At 43.1% G+C, this 22,921-nt stretch overlaps 1 protein-coding gene across 1 annotated transcript; it reads right to left on the bottom strand.

Moving 5' to 3' along the window:
* Positions 1 to 4,673: 4,673 nt before the first annotated feature.
* LOC136488041 (uncharacterized) lies at positions 4,674 to 22,363 on the bottom strand. Its single transcript, XM_066485093.1, has 5 exons — positions 22,104 to 22,363; positions 6,789 to 7,339; positions 5,426 to 6,673; positions 5,208 to 5,326; positions 4,674 to 5,102 (listed from the first exon to the last, which is right to left on the bottom strand). Exons 1-5 carry the CDS (start codon positions 22,361 to 22,363, stop codon positions 4,674 to 4,676), a joined length of 2,607 nt encoding a protein of 868 aa, XP_066341190.1.
* Between the last annotated feature and the right edge of the window lie 558 nt (positions 22,364 to 22,921).

The following is a 22,921-nucleotide window of genomic DNA, read 5'->3' as shown; positions in this document are numbered from 1 at the left end:
GACACTTTATCCCTCCTGGTCTCATGGCCATTAAGCATACCGAGTTTATAAAGCTAACCCAAGGCAACAAGAGTCTTAATGAATACCTCCAGGCATTCAACAACCTGGCGAGGTATGCTCCCGAGTTCGTCGATACTGACGCTAAGAGAATAGCTAGCTTCAAGAGGGGACTTTCCCCTAAACTGATGAAGTCTATGGGTAACTGCAAGTGTGTCACCTTCAATGAGTTTATCAGTGACACCCTAACCTAGGAGAATAATGACAAGATTTATGCTGCTTCCAAGAACCGTAAAAGAAACTGAGGCTGGTGCTTCTCAGTCTAAGGCTCCAATGGTATCCAAGACCCAGTACCATCCACCCAATGCTAATGTCCGGTACCGCCCACCTCAGAAGAAGAATCAAGCTAAAACTGGTTTCCGCAAGGGGTATACAATTTCCTTGCCAAAGAATACCTCCGGGCTGGGCAGCTCCAATGCCCCACCAGCTAACAGGCCATGCTGGAACTATAACCAGCCTAGTCACTGGGCAAATAAGTGTCCCTATCCTCCCAAGAATGCTCAAGGAAACGTCCGTCAAGGGCGTGTTCACTACACTACAGTGGAGGAAATTCCTGCTGGTGAAGTGGTCACCGCTGGTAAGTTCCTTATTAATGATCACCCTGCAGTTGTGCTCTTTGATTCGGGTGCTTCGCACTCCTTTATGAGTTCTACTTTTGCATCTGAGCATAATATGAATGTGATTACAATTGTCAAGGGTGGTTATTGTATTAGTGCTGCTAGAAATAATATCCTGACTAACCAAGTAGTTAAAGATGTAAAGATTGAGATTGGGGATCGAGAGTTCCTTACGGATCTTGTAGTTCTACCGGGGGTAGGAATCGATGTAATTCTAGGAATGAAGTGGATGAGCGGGAATGGAGTGTTGATCGATACATCAACCCGTGTGGTAATGTTGAGGGATCCTGTGGATAAGAAGGGTTTTCTAGTGCAGTTACCTCGTGATATCTCTATTCACAATACAACCAATGCTGCCCTAGCCATAGCCATTGAGGATCTACCGGTTGTCTGTGAGTTTCCAGATGTCTTCCCTGATGACTTGCTTGGATTACCTCCGGACCGTGATGTAGAATTCAAGATAGAACTCATTCCGGGTACGACTCCTATTTCTCGAAGGCCATATAGAATACCGCCCAATGAGTTGGCTGAGCTGAAGAGTCAGTTGAATGAGCTATTGAAGAAAGGTTTGATTCGTCCTAGTTCTTCTCCTTGAGGTTGTCCAGCTATATTTGTGAAGAAGAAGGACGAGTCTTTGCGCATGTGCGTGGATTATCGCCCCCTAAACGCTGTTACTATCAAGAACAAATACCCTCTTCCTCGCATCGATATTCTGTTTGATCAGCTCTCCAAAGCTAAGGTATTCTCCAAGATCGATTTGAGGTCTGGATACCATCAGATCAAAATTCATCCTGAAGATATACCAAAGACAGCTTTCTCTACTCGTTATGGCTTGTTCGAATACCTCGTCATGTCCTTTGGATTGACCAATGCTCCGGCACACTTTATGTACCTGATGAATTCGGTATTCATGCCAGAATTGGACAAATTTGTCGTCATGTTCATTGATGATATCCTGGTATATTCTCAGAATGAAGAAGAGCATGCTGAACATCTGAGAATTGTTTTAACTCGGTTGCGTGACAACCAGCTTTATGCTAAGTTCAGCAAGTGCAAATTCTGGTTGAACAAGATACCTTTTCTAGGTCATATGTAATCTGGTGATGGAATTTCGGTTGACCCTACTAAGGTGCAAGAAGTCCTTGAGTGGAAGGCACCTACTACGGTCACTGAAGTCCGAAGTTTCTTGGGTTTGGCTGGCTACTATCGTCGCTTTATCCTGGATTTCTCAAAAATCGCCAAGCCTATGACTCGACTACTTCAAAAGGATGAGAAGTTTGTGTGGACTCTGAAGTGTGAAGAGGCTTTCCACACTTTGCGGACCTTACTAACCTCTGCTCCTGTATTGGCACAACCTGACATCGAGAAGCCTTTTGATGTCTACTGTGATGCATGTGGCACCGGTTTGGGGTGTGTTCTTATGCAGGAGGGCCGGGTAATTGCTTATGCTTCGCGCCAGCTTTAAAAGCATGAAGTCAACTATCCTACCCATGACTTAGAGCTAGCTGCGGCTGTTCATGCCCTGAAGATTTGGAGACATTACTTGCTGGGTAATGTATGCAACATCTATACCGACCATAAAAGCCTCAAGTACATCTTTACTCAACCCGAGTTGAACATGCGTCAATGACGATGGTTAGAATTAATCAAAGACTACAACCTTCAAGTGCACTACCATCCTGGTAAGACAAATGTGGTTGCTGATGCCTTAAGCAGAAAGGCCCATTGCAATTCCTTGGTTAGTGAAGACTTTCATCTGGCACACCTCCTTCATCCTATAGTACTCCACAATATCACTGTGGATTGCTCTCTTAGAAGTCGAATTATCGAACTCCAGAAGACTAATGTGGGTGTGTTTCACATCAAGCGAAAGATGAAAGAGAAAGAAACCAAGCACTTTAGGGTCGATGATAAGGGAATTCTCTGGTTTAATGATAGGCTTGTGGTACCCAAAGACAAAGAACTTAGAAATCAAATTATGGCTGAAGCCCATTCTTCTAAATTGTCCATCCATCCTGGTAGCAGCAAAATGTATCAAGATCTCAAGCTGTATTATTGGTGGACCAAGATGAAGAAAGAAATCGCAGCCTACGTGGCAAGGTGCGATAACTGTTGCAGAGTCAAGGCTATTCACATAAGGCCCGGATTATTGCAGCCGCTCTCTATTCCTGGCTAGAAGTAGGAAGAAATTAGCATGGATTTTATTGTTGGATTACCCACTACCAAAAAGGGTTGTGATTCCATCTGGGTTATCATAGATCGTCTAACTAAATCCGCTCACTTTATTCTGGTCAAGTCTACCTATCACCCGCACAATTATGCTGAGATTTATTTTCAACAAGTGGTACGTCTCCATGGTGTCCTCAAATCCATTGTTTCAGATAGAGGACCACAATTCACGGCTCACTTTTGGGAGTGCTTACATCAGAATCTTGGTACTCATTTAATCCGTAGTTCTGCCTATCATCCGCAAACATCAGGACAGACTGAGCGTGTTAATCAAATTCTTGAAGACATGCTTAGGGCTTGTCTTATCTCTTGCAAAGGCTCTTGGGAGGACTGGTTACCTCTCGCTGAATTCTCTTATAACAACAGTTATCAAGAGAGTATCAAAATGGCTCCTTTTGAAGCTCTTTATGGCCACAAGTGTAGAACTCCTTTGAACTGGGTGGAACCCGGGGAAAGAAGATTCTATGGTATTGACTTTGTAAAAGAAGCTGAAGAGCAAGTCCAAACTATACAGAAGAATATGACTGCCGCACAGGCTAGACAAAAGAGCTATGCTGACAAGAGAAGAAAACCTATTGAGTTTGAAGTAGGTGATCATGTTTATTTGAAGGTATCCCCTATGAAAGGAGTAAAACGTTTTGGAATCAAAAGGAAGCTGGAGCCTCGATATGTTGGACCCTACCGCATTATCGAGAAAAGTGGAAGAGTAGCATATAAGCTCGATCTACCACGTGAGATGGGAGCTATATTATCGGTATTCCATGTGTCCTAGCTGAAGAAGTGTCTTCGTATTCCCGAGGAAAGAATAGCGATAAGAAAAGTCAACTTGAAATCCGATCTTTCTTATGAGGAAAAGCCCGTGCAAGTTCTAGATACTCAAGAAAGAGTGACTCGTACACAGTGGTTAAGTTATACAAGGTAGTTTGGAGTAATCATAGCGAACGAGATGCAACTTGGGAGCGGGAAGATTATTTAAAAGAAAATCATCCAACTTTCTATACTAAATGGTACGCTTTCCAAATCTCGGGACGAGATTTTTCTAAGGGGGGAGGGCTATAACACCCTAGGTGTTTGTCTTCCACTAATTGCATTTCATTTCATAAACATGTGCATCATCTATCTCATCATGCCTTTGTTACTGAAACATGCATATGCAACATTTTTCAAATTGTGTATGTTTCATACTTGAGTGTTGTGAATAGTAATGGTGTAACATGTGAATACAACCTGAGTTTCTCATACCTTGAAACATGGCAACATGGTAGTAATATGACAAGTATAAAATCAATGTTTTCCTAAATGGTAAACGGTACACGGTCGGCAAGGCCTCGTGTAGCGTTTAGACTGTGTACACGACGTGTACACGGTTTTACATGGATTACACGTTTTCGTATTATATTTGTAAAAATAACTATTTTGACATGTAAGTAATCATAAATCGATATATTCCTACTCCTACAACATAATAAAGAATACAAATCAGTGAATGACAGGTTAACAGCACACTCACAAACATGACAGGTTAACAACACAGTTCTCAGTTCTCAGATATGACAAATGAGTGAATGGCTAAATGGCACAATCACACTCACACATAGTTCTCAGTTCTCACATGCATAGCATCATAGACACATAGTCACACACACACACACACATAAACACGTAGTTCTCACAATAATACATCAACATCTAAAAGTTCTTAGGAATATCTGGTAAAGATAAATTAACTAAGTGATAGAATGGTTCATGAAAAGGCCTAAGGCCTCAAGCTCAATCATCATTTGCGGTGTCATGATCTTGCTCATAACCAGTTGTGACCACTTCTTCTTGATCAGACTCAAACTTGATTTCTTCCTCCTCATTTGGTAGCTCTTCAGGTTCAGATTGGACATCCTCTTCAATCTGTCTTGGGTGAGCCAACCTTGCGCTCCTACGTAGTTTTGTTACCTCCTCAGGCCCACATGTATCTACAATTTGCTGCCATGTTAGCCCTGTAATAGCATCAACATCAGAGTTGTCATCATCTCCACCATCAACCATCCACCCTTGGGCACAAGTTGCATTTGCTGCTACTAGAGGATCTACTTTATTGTTCTTTTTTGCCTTTGCCTTTTTCTTTGAATGAAGGTTATTGAAGCGAACGTAGACAAGTTGCTCAACTCTCTCACAAGTGAGCCTGTTTCTCTTCTTGGTATGAACCTACAAATTTTAGATTCACAAGTGCACTTAAGTATTAAATTGTTGGATAGAACAAAAATTATCGTAGTTCACAACTAATTAAGATTTGGAGACTTAGTGAATTACCCCATCAAAGCAACTCCAATTTATTTCACAGTCTGAGGAACTTGAAGTCAAAGAGAGAATCCTTATAGCCATCTTTTGTAGAGTTGGAACTTGTGTTCCATAATTTCCCCACCACTTGGCTGCACAAGTAATCAAGTATAACTGTTATAGTGTTAAACATGCAACCAGAAATTTAGATACAACATTTTAGATCTAAAATAAACTACAAACTTGCATACCTAGGAAGAAATTATAATCCTTACAGCCAGCCATTGCTATAGGTTTTGCAAAGTGGCCGGTTTGATATTTGAACTTGTGCAGATCTTCATTGAGGACTTGATTTTGCCTGTCATAATCACCATGATAAAAAGTTTCAACAGCTGTAAAGAACCCATCCATGACTTCCTCTTCTCCAAAGATGGAAGAATCATTGTAGCTATAATAGGGATTCAAGAAGTATGCAACTAAGTGCAAAGGACTATCCAACCTGCCCTTCATCTTCTCATCAATGATTTCTATGATATTGTTGTATAGATTGAGAGTCCCAGCCTTGTCAATATTCCCTAAGCCCACCATGATCTCTTTTTTAGCCTTAAGAATGTCTCCATAAAGAAAAGCCATTGATGGCTTCACATCCCCATCAACCATGCGAAGTACTTTGACCAATGGCTCAAATACTCTCAAACAAAGAGCAACACCAGCCCAAAAATTAGGTTTCACCAAAGTGGCTGTGGCCTGCACACCTTTTGGGGTCTTCTTGACATGACTGATTGTCTCCCATTCCTCACTTTGAGACATTGCCCTTAGCTCATTCTTCTTCTCATACAAGCTTTGTAAGGTGAGAAAAGAGGAAGCAAATCTGGTCACACCAGGCCTAATGATGTCTCTCTTTTTTGTGAATTTCCTCATCAAAGCCAATGTTTTATGGTGTGCATAGATAAAGATGGTCAGTGCCTTTGCTTGATCAATGATGGTCTTGAATCTTTTCAGTTTCCCAATGCCTTCAAGCATCAAATTGAGAGTATGTGTTGCACATGAGCTCCAAAATATATTGGGCCTCTTCACAGACAACAGGGCTTTCGCTGCCATGTTGTTGGAGGCATTATCTGTGACTACTTGCACCACCTTTTCAGCACCTATTTTCTCAATACAACTGTCCACATACTGAAAGATGAATTCTCCAGTATGGGACTCAGCTGAGGCCTCCTTTGATTCCAAAAAAGTTGTACCAATGCTGCAATTGACACACATATTCATTATGCTTCTCCTCTTCTGATCTGTCCATGCATCAGTCATAATGGAGCACCCATTTTTGGCCCATTCTTGCTCTTGTAGCTTCAGCAATTTCTTTGTGTCCTCCACTTCCTCATACAATAATTTCTCCCACAGCTCATGCTGATTTGGTTTCTGTCCACCAGGGCCAAAGCGTCCAGCAGCTTCTAGCAATTGGTCAAACTCTTCATTGTTGATGGCATGGAAAGGTATTCCTAAAATTTACAAGAATTCAAGGTTAGACATTAGAAACAAATAATTCAGCAAGGTTAGGACTCCAGAAATTTACAACATTTATTTCAGTAATGGAGCAAGGGACCAGTTTATTACCATGCACATACACCCATCTTGCAATATATCTCTTCAAGGCATGCATTCTCTCTTTCCATAATGCTTCAGTGCTTCTTTGTTGCCTCACCAGTTTTGTGTTGCTCAATGAGCTAGAATCCATAGGCAATGTAAACTTATCCATAGGTCCCAACTTGCGTTGTGTCGAGTCTCCAACATCATCAAGCCCTTCTCCATTGATGGTGGTATCTTCAACATCTGGACCATCATCAAGGATCACAACATCCCTGACATCTTGCTTCTCCTCCTGCCTTGCCTTCTTAGCTTGTTTCGAGTCATCAACAGCTTTCTTGCACTTGTCTATGGCCTCAGGCGGTGCCTTGAGGCAAGGTCTAACCTCACCACGAATCCCACCGACATGTTGCTTCAACCTATATATCCCCGCCCTCACAACAAGATCACAGAACTTGCACTTGATCACATTTAGGTTGTTAGGGTCCACCAGGACTCCATAGTCCCACCCAATGTCACCTGAGTTCCTCTTGAGGCTACTGTTGGGGTTTATGGAAGGAACAGATGCAGCTGAAGACATCCTGAAAACAGCATAGCACAAATTATAAATTATTAGTATAGGTGTACCCTGTACAGCACAGGGCACAAGAACATTCATGTAAACTGTAAAGTACAGAATAGAGCCATTGCCACAAAACAATAGGTGACAAGAAGCATCTAACTGCGTACTTGCTATATTCATATTTCAAACTTTCAGAATTAGGAACCTAAATGCCAGATCTAATAGCCTAAGTGCATAATAAAATAATAACACAGCCACATCTAACATAATTAAGTGATTTAATTTAACAAATGCATCTGGAACTGTAGCATACAAAGCAATTCTTGCAATCCCTTTCTCTATTCTTTAAACTTTTTTTCTAAACAAAAATCTCTATTCTTTACAAGAGCACACAGTATTTATTTCTGGAGAACAAAACAACACCTGCCTACTAGTACGCACATGCTAGAGCACAGCATATATGAGTTGATTTCTATAGAAAAGAATGGAACATTAGTACTAGTCTGCATCTACACACGCTGGAGCATATATGATATATCAATTGATTTTTGAAGAGGAGAAGGGAGCTCTAGTACTAGTAGTCTAGTATGCACTGCGCAGTATGTACATTCTGGAGCATAAATCAAAGAGAGTACATGGAGCACTTAACTTGTTTGTGCCGGAGATGCAGACGAGCTCAACCTGGAGTAGACAGCAGAGGCAGAGAGGAGCTCGACCTAGATGGAGAATGGGGTGGAGGAAGACTTGGAATGCAGCAACAGGGGCAGCCGCTGGAGCGGCGGCGATGGCCGAAGGAGCGACGGGCGCAGCAGCTGCGGCGGACGGTGTGTGTGCAGCCGTGCAGGGGATTTGGAAATTGTGGTGGCTGTGAAATGTTTTGGGGATAGAAAGGCCAAACCCTAACAGGTTGGCTTTTATAGTCGTCACAATTGACTGGGCCGATGCGCGCGAGACTAGGTCTAAAATTTTCGTTCTGCAGCCAAAATGTCTCCAATCGCCTAAACGTCCTCCTACTCGCTTCACCCGCCGTGTAGAACCGTGTTAGCTCCGAACCGTGTCGCCCGTGCAGTCCGTGTAGGACCGTTTTTGACCGTTTACACGAACTGACCATGTACCATATTGTTTATGGCCTAAACTGCATGCAAAGCTGCTGAGTAACGTGTACACGGCAAGTAATCGGCCTACACGGCCGTGTAGGCGAACACTGTATAAAATAACCACAAGGTCATGAAACAGGTGAAACATGGAATTGAAACATATGAATGAATTGCTTGTTTTAATTGCTTTATCACATGTGATCTTTAGAAGTGGTATAACAATTTTGTAAACTGGTTGATCATGGTCTATTACACCTTAACTATACTTAGGTTACTTGTTGGGACATTGTTCATGTAGATCGAAATGACCAAAATGCCCTCAAGTGGAGGTTTGACTTGAATTGACCCTTTGAGTGCCACTGTTTGACTGAGTCAAAAGACTAACTTAGAAACTTTGCATGGCTGTGCACTCTTTACCAAAATTGTAGCCAATTTATCAAGGAACAAAAGTGTCAATATGACCATCTCATGAAAATGGCTAGAACATGTTCAAACAAGGCCCACAAGTCAGATGTCCATGCTGATTTCACTGAAAAATTTGTCTAAGTCTTAAACTGCATTTTCAGTTGGATCAGGCCAACTTGGGCTTCATTTAACTGCTGATCCATGGCAAATTAGATGATGGTCCTTGAAAATAAATGGTAGGTGGATGGTAGGCCTACAATTTTCATGTACACTGTTTTTGCAAACGAGCAACGGATTAGTCAGGATAATGCGTTGAAGTTGCGCTGTCAGGCTGATCAAATCGACTGAATGGCGTGCTACAGTGTTTCGACAGGTTCAGATTTTCACCGCCGTGTGGCGCCACCCATCGCCGATCGCATGAGCGCGTAGGCCACGCGCCGTGGGTGCCCTGGCACGGCCAGCCGTGTCATGAAGCACCCCAGCGCCTGCCCGACCGAGTCGCCTGCTCCATTTCTCATCTCTCGCCTCCCACAGCGCACAGCACCGAAGCCGTCCGCCATTGCTAGCCGGACCTTCGCCCTCGCCTAGCTCCCGTGTCCTGGCAAAAACATGTCGCCCAGCTCACCCAGAGCCTCGCCGTGTTTCCCTCTACCTCCTCCACCCCACCGTCGTGCCAATTTCACCTTGGTAAGGATGAAATCGCCGTTTTCCCCACCACCGCCTTGTCGGACCTCACCGGAGTTTGCACTCCACGCGGCCAGCGGTCCTCGTGTCCTTGCCATCCCTCCTCTATCTCACACTCGGTTCTAGGATTGCTGCTGAAGCTCGTAGGGTCGCCTTATCGGGCTGCGACGCCGTAGCGTCGTCGGAGCCGGCCGTGCCGTGGCCGAGGGCCGCCGTGGCCATCGCCACCCCCTCTAGCAGCATTAGTAGCTGCAATAAAGGGTTCCCCTAGGTCCGCTAGGGTGAGGCGAACACGTAGGCACCGTTGCCTTCGCCGGAGAAGCCACCGGCGGCGAGTTGCGCCGTCGTCTTCCTCCGCTCCCCTGTCTGTCTCGCTGACGCGCGGGCCCCTCTCGTCAGTCACCGCGGGCGGGAGCCCAGCGTGGGCTGTGCCGTGTTCTGGGCCGCGCCAGCGTTGCTCGCGGGCCGCCGTTTCCTTGGACTGGCCCAGTAGCTGTGTAGGTTTTTCCATTTTGTTTTGTTTAATTGTTTTTCACAGTTTTGGGTATAGATTCAAAAATGTGTAACTCAAGTTTGGTAGATCCAAATGTGATGGTTCCAATTTTGTTAAGTTCCTGGTCATGTCTAGTATTTAATAAAAATATTATGTGAGCACATGTTTTAGAAATTCTGGATAAATTAAATAGGACTTTGAAATGTGTTTTTGGATACATGCAAACTTGTTGGAATTTTATCTTGAGTTTCTGTGGTCCAAAAATCATGAAATTTTGTGGGTAATCTATTATTGGTTAGGAGAAGCTCTGGTTAAAATTTCAGAGCTAGTGCATGTATAGTTTTTGAGTTATAGAATTTTTTTTATCAATGGATGGATCTTGTGTGAATTTTCATAATTTTTCTATAGATCCAGTATAGGTAAAATTTGGTGAGTAAGGTTCTTATGCTAGAATGATGCTAGGAAAAATGTGAAATCTGTTGCTTGACACTTTTCATTAGGGTTTCCTAATTATGCTAAAAATAGGCATGCCACCTGTTATTTTGGATACAGCAAGTTCTGCTTGCTCAATGGCTTTGAAATTTTTATGGTAGTCTATGTGAAGCATGAGATAGCTACTATAATTTTTGTAGATTTTTATGAATAGTTTTACTATATATTGCTTTAATCACCTAATTAACTAAATAAATTTGAAAAGGACATTAAATAATTTATTTAGAAGTTAGCATTATACTTTCTAGTGTTCCTCTGGTATGTGCAACAAGTTGGTAAACTTGGCTTGGTCAAATTATACTTTTGCATCATCATTAAATAATTAAGCTAGTAACCCTGTTATTTCTGGAACAGATTCTAGGTTTACTGGAAATTGATTTGGTTAACATAAGAATCGTGCTTTGCTGTTTACCATTGATTTGTAGAAAATTTCATAAGCTTTCCAGAATGTCCTCATGCAAGTCATTTGGATTTGTAGAGCTCTGGTTGTGATTGAATTAAGGGACTACTTGTATACATATGAAACTTTAAATGTTAAATTATGTATACCTTTACTATTTCTAAGTTGTGGTAATGTTCCTAGGTGTTAGGCCTTTAACTGAAGATGAGCATCTTTATCTTAGGTTATGCAAGTTAGGTAAGTGATCTTGTTCTTCAAGTTAAAGTAGATACCTGTTTTAAAGTGATTTGAATAGGGCTAGTCTTACTCGGTAAACGAGTGTCCAGTGATACTTTCGTAAACACTTACTGTAATTCATTCATCATGAGCATCATGTCATTCCTTATGCATCCATGATATTTATCTCATGCATCGGCATGCAATAGGTATACCGGAGGGAGTAACACTGCTGGAATTCGAGGAACCAAGCGAGCAGCAGCAGCCGACACCGAAGATTCAGGAGGAGCAGCCTTCAGGAGAAGTGCCAGACGAGGTCGCCGTTGAGTGCCTGGATCACCGTCCTTGCAACTTTGTAAAAGGCAAGCCCTAGAGCATATTAAGCCTCCTAATTTCCGAAATGCAGTTACAGTATTATTGTTACATATATATATTATTGCATTAAGTTTAGGTGTTGGATGCAAACAATTGCTGCATTGGTTACCCAATCCTTGTCTAGATATTGTTACCCTGAATCCTATGTAGCTCAAGCTCGTGTAGTGCTTAGCCCTGCTTAAACACGATAGAAGTCGGGTGATTTCCTGTCACCTGCGAGATATAGAAAGATACATATGGCACGGTTGGCTATATTTGCTATCGTGGAAAAGAACCAGTCTTAATTTGAAATGGATACCGGGCGGAGGCTTGCCGGTTTGCAGTGACTCCGTCTGTGTCGATTAAGGACTGAATCTTGGAGCCTTTCCTGTTCATGTTGAACGCATGCCTCTCTCTTAGTTGGCCGGGTCTGGAGACCGACCACGAAGCCGAGTAGCTCACCTCAGGCCGGGAGTCGATAAGTATAAAGTACGCCTCGGAAGGGAGCCGTAGGCGTGAGTCCAAGGGCAGGTGATTTAAAAGTCCTGATCGTCCTGGCAGAAGGGTAATCCCTGAGAGTGCTGGCGCTGATCGAACCCGCGAATTTGGTTCCTGAGTTGTCCCAAAGGTGACCCACGACTACCCTTGCTAAGTATGCCAGGGTGAGAGTTAGGAATACCCCCTCAGCTGAGTTGTAATTCGATTCGAGTCGCCGTCTCTCCCGGTTAGTGAGAACTTGACGGGCTTATCTCCAATGTAGATACACTAAATAACATAATGGTTCAGAAATGATGATATAATGATGACAGCCTTATTATACCTGCTATGGTTAATATTGTTTGCTCTTAATAAGTGAGTGCTCTAGTACAGGTGCTAATGTAGTGGATAGGTAAATGATGATAAGCTTGAAGCTAAGTTTAAATTGGTTACTATAATCATAAGCTCTTTTATGCAACTGTGTCAAGCTAGCCCACCTGAAAAGCCTTGCATGATCCTTGGTGTCTTTTATTTCTGGTTTTGATGGGTAAGTCTAGCTGAGTACCTTCTTGTACTCAGGGTTTATCTCTCACCTGTTGCAGATGACCAGTTCTACTTTGGTTGCTGCAAGTACTGCCTTCTCCCAGCTGGGGATGAAGACTAGACCATTGGGCACGGTCTCTACTAGTTCTCGTACCTGATAATGCTTTTGTGGGACATGACTCAGACTTGGCAATGTATTTGAAAACTATGATGTTTTGTATTAAATTATGTTGCTTCCGCACACTCAAACTTGGTTTGTAATATGTTATTTGAACTCTGATGGATGTAATCCGAATGCTACTTATGAAATGTTGTAACGGATGATGTATTGTGTTGAATCACTATGATCTTGGTTTGTATGTCGAGAGTTGGTTGAAATTCTTCGTGATTTCCGGACTACCGGGATTATGGGAGCTTAAGTACAGGAATTTGATCGCTTCGGTGATTGTTTTTGTACTTACGTTCTTATAATTTGGTCGGTTCTGTTACAAAAACTCCACAAGCTTCAATAGCTGAAGATGTCCTTTGGTATGGTAGCCACCCAAAACCATAGTGACTCTCAACTGGGTTTCTAGCAGAGATTTTGTGCTGTAAGGTGCCACAACATGGAGTAGAAATTTGCAAAAAAGCCTATTATTCTTTCTCCCCGACGGACTTCAAGAAATACGGGAACTATCTCTACTTAGTATGTTCATTTTTTTTGTTTTTAGCTCTTTTTTTGAAATTTTTTTATAAATACGCCCCTAACGGTATCCTTTCAAAAAATAGACCCTAACCTCGGCGCTGTGACAATTGGCACCGAGCTCCAGGGTCATGTTCTGCGTGTTGTTGACGTGGCTACCTACGTGGCGCGAATGTGTCCTGAGCTTGGCCCCGTAGATCTTGGCGCCAATTGCTACGACACCGAGCTATGGAAATTGATAAATTTAAATTTTTACCATGACTTGGATATTGAGAAATGGGGCTAACTCTAGAGTTTTTATAGTGACTTGTTGTTTGATCACTTAAAACAATCTAGAAATACTTAAGATAAAAAATTTGTCTGACCAAATGGAACTACAGCACGTCCAGGCGGCATAGTGTAGAGCTCGACTCCTAAAGCACGGCCGGATGATGCACGGCACGGCTCCATGCTTTTGTTGCATTGCTATCCGGAGTAGTAGTACGCACTTTGTGCATGCAACGAACCGTACACATGTGCAGGCATGCAAGCACAGACGCAATACACCTCACCTATAAGCACGTCATGACCTATAAGCACGTGGAAATATGGCTAAGTCTAGAATTTATGACCATGGCTAAGTCTGGTTTTTTACCGTGGCTAAGTCCAAACTTAACGAGACTTATTTTATTGTCATCTCCTCAGAGAGTATTCAAACTCGTAGTACAATATCAAATTGAGTTGCTATACAAATTTGAAAAATAAAATATCGCAAACATGTCAATTCACTGCCGGCGATCAGGGAATTAGAAAGATTTGGAGGGGCCAAAACATCACTGTATTCAAACTTGTGGTCACTATACGGCCATGTTAAAGACTGATTTATATTTAGGTTAAAAACAAAGTTTGTTGTACTCAACTCAAACTACAACTTCTATTAAAGGTCAAACTTCGTATCTAGAAAAGAAACTATAGTTTTACCCAGGTCAAAACAACATCATGAAAAAAGGAGTTAACTATTGATCCAACACTTAGAAGCATTTTTAGGCTAGTTCGTGGACATAAACCTTAGATCATTTTTTATCTTATGTATTACTAGACTGTTTTAAGTGATCATACAGCAAGTCACTGTAAAAACTTTAGAGTTAGTCATATTTCTCAATATCCAAGTCATGGTAAAAATTCAAATTTAGCAATTTTCATAGCTCGGCGCCGTAGTAATTGGTGCCGAGATCTATGGAGCCGAGCTTGGCGCCAAGATCCACGACACCGAGCTCAAGACACATTCATGCCACAAAGGTAGCCACGTCAACGACACGCAGAAAATGACCCTGGACCTCGGCGACGTGTATGCTCGACGCCAATTGTCACGGTGCCGAGGTGAGGGTCTATTTTTTAAAAGGATACCATTAGGGGTGTATTTGTGAAAATCTTTCAAAAAAAGGGCTAAAAACAAAAACGTCGGTCAGTATGTGCAGTGTGTGTTATGGGTCATTTACTCGTTAGTTTTGAAAGTCAAGTTGTCTGCATTCAGTGAAGAGATTCTGATAGTAGTTCCTCTGATCTGTATGTGCACGTACTATTTTCAAGTCTGTAACAGCTGTTGTCACAATAATAGTTCAATTCATGAACCCAATGTTTGGTCCTATCAAGCTTTGTAACTTCTCCATGTGAGTAACACCTGAGATCTCAAAAAGCAATACCTAACAGGCTAGTCTATTTTCAACATCCTTTCAGTACGATTGATTGTTTTCTTCTTAGAGAATCTCAATGTTAATGTGAGTCATTTTTTCACAATTGCAATCATGAAACTGAGAGACCAAATTTCATCAGCCAAGTGGCACATGATAAGCATATCGTTTGCTTGGCAACTATCGTAAAAATGAATATGATCATATCTAAGAGTTACTTAACTCTTTACAACATGTAGCTGACCATAATCTTTTGGCTTTACCTTGAACCACCGGGCCATTGAAGCACATGAATTTATGTGAAATTTTAGCCACTTAATAATTGCGAATGACTGGTATCCCTGTGCAAATGGAATTTGACATTTTCTATTTTATTAAATACAACGGAATAAATATGAGCCCAAACAAATGTCAATACCCCATATGCCCATCTGCAGAATAAACGATTCATCATCCACAGGCTGGGACTCTTTGCTGCGCCTGTGTTTCTAGTTAATTTGAAACGAGCCATCAGACGGGCGTAAGTGAAAATAGCTACCTTGTGCCGTTAGTGTTCTAAAAGTTATTGTCGATATATAAACCATGTGTAGTACAACACTTTAGAACATGTAGATCCATTTGTTATGAATATTTAGATAAAGTTCTTCTGGGTGTTGGGAATGTTAGATTGATCTCCCAGCCAATAAGCCCAACGGCCTATTGGGCCTTGGTCACGCGCCCTGATCGGGGGCGCCCAACCCTATATGGTTGGTGGCCCCCCGTCGCACTACGCTATATAAAGAGGTGGGGGCCGGCGGCTCGAGGTACGAGGTTTACCATGAGCCGCAAACCCCACCGACAAACCCTAGACCGATCTAAGAGGGCGCGCAGCCAGCGACGGGAAGCTCCACTGACTTCGCCATCATCACTGCTACGCCATCCGTCTGCACTGCATCGACGTCCGTGCCACCTCTACTCCACCCATCGCTGCCCGTGTGCTGCCTCCATCACCGAAGCTGAGATGGCCGGCTCTACGACTCCCTTCGAGGGCTCAGGTTCAACACCAACACTTCTCTCTTTATCTCTCCGATCTTTCTCCTCTGTTCATCCCGTATTCAAAGGAACGAACCCAAGATCTACTGCTAGAGATCCTAACTGTTCTTAACAATTCGGGTGAGCGCGCCGCCGTCGAGTGGCCTGGCCGCGGCACCCCCCTTTGGCCGGATCCCGGCGAGCCGTGCCCCCGGCCGGCTTTCTTTCCCCGTGCGTAGAGGCGGCGCGGTCCCATTCCCGCACCATGGTGGTGACGATGGCGGGGAGAGGACCTGGGTAGGATCCCTTCCCCTCCATCCTTTCTCTGTTCATGCTAGGGTTGGGGTTTTGATTTGATTTTGGATTCTTTTCCAATTTGAAATAGGTTCTCTTTCTTTCCTTTTCCCGAGTCTTTTCTCAGATCCGAAGGGATCGAGGTTAGGGGGTTCAACCGAACCCTATGTCGGCCGAAGCCCCTAATGACCATCCCCTTTCTGTTAGGGTTAGGTTTTCTCTTTCTTGATCCGATTCAAAATCGGACCAACTTCTTTGGATTTCTTTCGATTGTATTTTCTGATCTACATCCACGTACTAGATAGACTAGCTCTGATGCCATTGTTAAGAACAGTTAGGATCTCTAGCAGTAGATCTAGGGTTTGTTCCTTTGAATATGGGATGAACAGAGGAGAAAGATCGGAGAGATAAAGAGAGAAGTGTTGGTGTTGAACCTGAGCCCTCGGAGGGAGTCACAGAGCCGGCCATCTCAGCTTCGGTGATGGAGGCAGCACACGGGCAGCGACGGGTGGAGTAGAGGTGGCACGGACATCGATGCAGTGCAGACGGACGGCGTAGCAGCGACGACGACGAAGTCAGTGGAGCTTCCCGTCGCTGGCTACGCGCCCTCTTAGATCGGTCTAGGGTTTGTCGGTGGGGTTTGCGGCTCACGGTGAACCTCGTACCTCGAGCCGCCGGCCCCCACCTCTTTATATAGCGCAGTGCGATGGGGGCCCACCAACCATGTAGGGTTGGGCGCCCCCGATTAGGGCGTGTGACCAAGGCCCAATAGGCCGTTGGGCTTATTGGCTGGGAGATCAATCTAACATTCTCCCCCTTGATCTCACTATTACTTTTATCTTTAAACTTTAAACTTCAATCCTTTTATCCTTACTCATTTCTTCACAGATGATGCATAGAGCATGTTTCATCGTCACGGTCAATCGCCGATAGATTTAACAGCTATAATGCACGTCTCTGATATGAAATAGTTACTTTAACTTTTGGGCCCTTTATAGTCCAGGAATCATAGGCTTTCCCTTAAACCCATGCCGGCTACATGTTCTCTGAACACGTTGGATGGTAAGCCTTTTGTAAGCGGATCCGCGAGCATCTTTTCGGTACTTATATGCTCAAGACTTATCATTTGATCCTAGACTTTATCTTTCACAACATAATACTTTATGTCAATGTGTTTGGCAGCACCACTTGACCTATTGTTGTGAGCATACTGTACTGCTGGATTATTATCGCAGTATAACTTCAGTGGTCTATTGATGTCGTCAACCACCTTCAAACTGGGTATGAACTTCTTTAGCCAGTTCACCTGCCCCATTGCCTCATAACACGCTATAAACTCGGCATACATTGTGGACGATGTAGTGACGGTTTGCTTTGAGCTTTTCCATGAAATAGCTCCCCCTGCGAGAGTGAACACATATCTAGACATGGATTTTCTATTATCTCCCGCATAATCAGAATCTGAATATCCCACTATATGGAGTGAATTAGATCTTCTATAAGTTATCATGAGGCCTTTCGTTCCTTGCAAATAACGCAAGACTTTCTTTACCAATTTCTAGTGTTCTATTCCAGGATTGCTCTGGAATCTGCCAAGTAACCCGGTAACAAATGCCAAGTCAGGGCACGTGCATACTTGAGCATATTGCAAGCTTCCGACAGCTGAAGCATATGGAACCACTTTCATTTGATCGATCTCATATTGGTTCCTGGGGCATTGAAAATCCCCATATCTATCGCCCTTGACTATAGGAGCAGGTGAGGGACTACATTTGTGCATACTGAATTTCTTTAAGACTTTTTCTATGTATGCTTTCTGTGACAGTCCTAATACCCCTTTACTTCTATCTCGGTGAATCTCGATCCCTAGAACGAACGAAGCTTCACCAAGATCTTTCATATCAAATTTTGAGGACAAAAACTTCTTTGTTTCCAGTAGTAGTCTGACATCACTACTAGCAAGTAAGATATCATCCACATACAGGACAAGGAAGATAAACTTCCCATTCTTAAACTTTGTGTAAACACAATTGTCCTCAACATTATCTTTAAACCCAAAATTCTTTATTGTCTGATCAAACTTTAAGTACCACTGTCTTGAAGCTTGTTTTAATCCATAAATGGATTTCTTTAGGCGGCATCCCAAATGTTCTTTTCCTTCCATGACAAAACCTTTCGGTTGTGCCATGTAGACATTTTCTTCTAAATCTCCGTTGAGAAATGCCGTCTTTACATCCATCTGATGTAATTCTAAATCGTAATGTGCCACTAATGCTATTATGATTCTGAAGGAATCCTTATATGAGACTGGAGAAAAGGTCTCATTGTAATCAATCCCTTCTCTTTGTGTAAAGCCTTTTGCCACAAGTCGGGCTTTATATCTCTCTATATTCCCTTGAGAGTCAAGTTTTGTTTTGTAGACCCATTTATAGCCTACTGTTTTGGCTCCTTTAAGAATTATCTCCAAATCCCAAACTTTATTTGCATTCATTGATCTCATTTCATCTTCCATGGCCTCAAGCCACTTTGATGAATGATCACTTTTCATGGCTTCTTCAAATGAGGTGGGATCATCCTCCATTTGAAATTCTTCAGTGTTGTACACCTCATAATCAGCAGGAATAGCTGATTTTCTAACTCTTTGAGACCTTCTAGGGGCCTCCACATTTGGCACATTTTCTGTTTGAGGCTGTTGTTGCTCCCCCTCATGTGTGGCAATAGGTTCTATAGGATCCTGAGGCACATGTTCCTCATCATCATTCATTATTGCCACAGGCGGGATAACAACAGGTGCTGGCACCACAGTATCTTGTACTGTCGGTGCAGCAACAACAGGTAGTGAGAAAAATGGCTCATGAATGATCGGAGTGGGTGCATACACCCGCTTCTCTTCAAGGTCAATTTCTCGAGCTACCATGCTCCCCCTAATCATTTCATCCTCTAGGAAGACAACATGTCTCGTTTCCACAAACTTTGTATGTCTATCTGGACAGTAGAAACGAAAACCTTTTGACTTTTCTGGGTAGCCAATAAAATGGCAACTCACTATTTTGGGATCTAGCTTCCCAATATTTGGGTTAAAAACTTTAGCCTCAGCAGGGCTCCCCCACACACGCAAGTGGTTAAGTGAGGGTACTCTTCCTATCCACAACTCATACGGTGTTTTGGGCACCGACTTATTTGGTACTCTATTGAGAATATGAATGGCGGGTTTTAACGCCTCCATCCACAGACTCATTGGTAAAGTGGAGTAACTTATCATACTACGCACCATATCCATCAGGGTACGGTTATGCCTTTCAGCTACTCCATTCTGCTGAGGTTCGCCCGGTGTTGAATACTGGGCGACTATGCCATTCTCCTGTAAGAACCTTGCAAAAGGTCCAGGAACTTGTCCATATGGGGTATGCCGACCGTAGTACTCCCCCCCACGGTCAGACCTGACTATCTTAATCTTTAAATCATGTTGATTTTCAACTTCTGCTTTAAATATTTTGAATTTATCCAACGCTTCTGTTCTTTCTTTAATTGGATAAATGTAGCCAAAACGAGAGTAATCGTCTGTGAATGTTATGAATGAATCATAACCATCCACACTTTTCATAGGAAAAGGACCACATATGTCTGTGTGAATAATCTGTAGAATTCCTGCGCTTCGTTTGGCATCTTTCTTAATTTTCTTTACATACTTTCCTTTTATGCAATCTCTACATTGTTCTAAATCTGAGAGCTCTAATGGAGGAAGAATATCATTCTTAACTAGTCTTTCTATTCTCCCGCTCGAAATATGGCCTAAACGACAGTGCCATAATTTCGACAACGCATCGTGAGCTCTCTTTCGTTTTCTGTTTGCATTGTTCGATGAGGATACATTCTCATTCACATCACATACGGAATTCACATTTTCACGAAGTGATAACAAATAAAGCTCGTCTTGTCGGAAGGCAAGACCAATACATCTATTATTAAACAATATCTGACATTTGCCATTTCCAAAATGGCAATCATAACCATCATGGTCCAACTTTGATACACTAATCAAGTTTCTTTGCAAAGAAGGTACATAAAGAACATCTCTAAGAAAAAATATGAAGCCATCAGCAAGCTCTAGCGGAAGATCGCCAACGGCCTCAACATCTGCTTGTTCTCCATTTGCGACTTTAATGAAACTTTCGCTTCTTTGCAAAGTTCTCATCGAACGGAATTCCTGTAATGAATTAGCAACATGAATAGTTGCACCTGAATCAATCCACCAAGTAGATTTTGAAAACTTTACATACAAGGATTCATTTACGAACGTAATAATGTTCTCACCTTTATTTTTCATTATCATCTTTAGGAAATCAGGACAATTCTTCTTATAATGTCCCGTCTTCTTACAGTAGAGACACTGATCTTTATCCACTAGGAATTGCTTGTTCTGAGACTGTTGCATGGGACCCTTTCCAGATGACTTGGAGGAAGAGCTGTTATTATAGTTCTTTTTCTTATCTTTTAGGTAGTTGACAGTACCACCCTGTGAAACTTTTATTCTTTCCTCCTCCTACACACACATGGCTATGAGCTTTTCTAAATCCCATTTCTCGGGCTGTATGTTGTAATTAACAATAAATGTGTCAAATTCTTTTGGCAAAGAGGCAAAAATCAAATGAATAAGAAACTCATCCTTGAGTGCCAAATCCATTGGTTTGAGCTTAGATGCCAAATTGCTCATTCTCAGTATGTGCTCTCTAATGCCACTGCCGCCACCAGAGTACCTTTCTGTTACCAGCTGCTTGATCAGCTGGGTTGCATATGTCTTTGAAGAGCCAGTGAACTGACTCTTTATTCTTTCTAGGTACTCTGTGACCGTGTCACAGTCTGGAATTGAGCCTACTATTACAGGCTCAATTGTATTCTTTATCACAGCCAAACATTTCTTATTGGCTGTGACCCACTTTCTATTTTCAAGGTCAAAAGACATCTTTACGGGAGCAAAGTCCCGCTCTCTGTTCTGCCATGCAGCATCAGTCTCATCTGTCTCCCTCACGGGTGCCACAGGTTCTCTGGGACACGATGTGGTGACAACCCAGTCCACCTCAGCGAGGATAAAAGCCAGGTCTATCTTTTTCTTCCACTCAATATAGTTATCACCTTTTAGAGTGAGGATCTCTTTGATACAACTCATCAAGTTGTATCCTCCTGAAAATACAATTCAAATAGTGTGAGAACACAAATAATAACAACAACAATTGCATGCCTTAGTTTAACATTGGTCAAAATTAAAACATACAATTGTTTTATACATTAAATCTACATCACCGTTGGGCAGAATAGAAATAATGCATAACAAAAAAAACCATAATAACATCAATATTATAATATTGCTATTAATCAACGTTGGTCAGAATAATAACAACATTATAATAACTGTAAAAATTATCTATGTTTCAAAATTAAATTCTCCCGTTGGTTCGAATTTAATAATGAAAGCAACAATTTTTAAGTACGCAGCGGAAACTTTAATAAATCTTTTAATTCTATTTTCCAGAAACTGTTACAACACTTTACTATTCTCTGAACAAAATTGACATTGGATCAAAATTGTACAGATTTCAACATCAAAATTCAGTTTGAATTTATGAATCAAAAGTTTCTGGAAAAAAAAACATTTCACTGTGTTCGGCCATTTCGGCCCAGAGCAGCGCAACCGGCCCACGGCCCACGGCTGCAGGCGGCTTTCAGCGCGCTCCCCCGCGCCCAGGCCACAACCTGGGCCTGGGCCGGGAATTCGGCCGAGCAACATCGCCCGCCTGGGCCAAAAGAGGCCCGAGCCGCGGCGCGGTGAATCCTGATCGTCCAACGCGATCGGACGGTCGGCCTTCAATCTCGCTGGATCAAAACCAGCGTACGCCGTCGCTCTCTAAGCCCTAGCCCTCATGCTTTCTCTTTCTCTTCGCCTCACAGCTCTCCCTCAGTCAGTCACCGAGCGAGCGACCACGGCGAGAGCAGGCAGCGAGCCCTGGCGCCGTCGTCGGCCCCCTCGCCGGCGTGCGCGCTCCCCAGCGGGTGAGCGCGCCGCCGTCGAGTGGCCTGGCCGCGTCGCCCCCCTTTGGCCGGATCCCGGCGAGCCGTGCCCCCGGCCGGCTTTCTTTCCCCGCGCGCAGAGGCGGCGCGGTCCCATTCCCGCACCATGGCGGTGACGACGGCGGGGAGAGGACCCGGGTAGGATCCCTTCCCCTCCATCCTTTCTCTGTTCATGCTAGGGTTAGGGTTTTGATTTGATTTTGGATTCTTTTCCGATTTGAAATCGGTTCTCTTTCTTTCCTTTTCCCGAGTCTTTTCTCAGATCTGAAGGGATCGAGGTTAGGGGGTTCAACCGAACCCTATGTCGGCCGAAGCCCCTAATGACCGTCCCCTTTCTGTTAGGGTTAGGTTTTCTCTTTCTTGATCCGATTCAAAATTGGACCAACTTCTTTGGATTTCTTTCGATTGTATTTTCTGATCTAGATCCACGTACTAGATAGACTAGCTCTGATGCCATTGTTAAGAACAGTTAGGATCTCTAGCAGTAGATCTAGGGTTCGTTCCTTTGAATACGGGATGAACAGAGGAGAAAGATCGGAGAGATAAAGAGAGAAGTGTTGGTGTTGAACCTGAGCCCTCGAAGGGAGTCGCAGAGCTGGCCATCTCAGCTTCGGTGATGGAGGCAGCACACGGGCAGCGACGGGTGGAGTAGAGGTGGCACGGACGTCGATGCAGTGCAGACGGACGGCGTAGCAGTGACGACGGCGAAGTCAGTGG

This window comes from Miscanthus floridulus, chromosome 10, assembly GCF_019320115.1.
Source record: "Miscanthus floridulus cultivar M001 chromosome 10, ASM1932011v1, whole genome shotgun sequence".
Taxonomy (NCBI): domain Eukaryota; kingdom Viridiplantae; phylum Streptophyta; class Magnoliopsida; order Poales; family Poaceae; genus Miscanthus; species Miscanthus floridulus.
This window is presented reverse-complemented; position numbering and strand designations above follow the sequence as displayed.

Coding starts and splice junctions, on each gene's coding strand:
- LOC136488041 (XM_066485093.1), bottom strand. CDS start 22,363: ATGGAGGGGAAGGGATCCTACCCGGGTCCTCTCCCCGCCGTCGTCACC. Junction 6,674..6,788: donor AAGATGGGTGTATGTGCATG/GTAATAAACTGG, acceptor TGTAAATTTTAG/GAATACCTTTCCATGCCATC. Junction 5,103..5,207: donor ATTGGAGTTGCTTTGATGGG/GTAATTCACTAA, acceptor TAAAATTTGTAG/GTTCATACCAAGAAGAGAAA.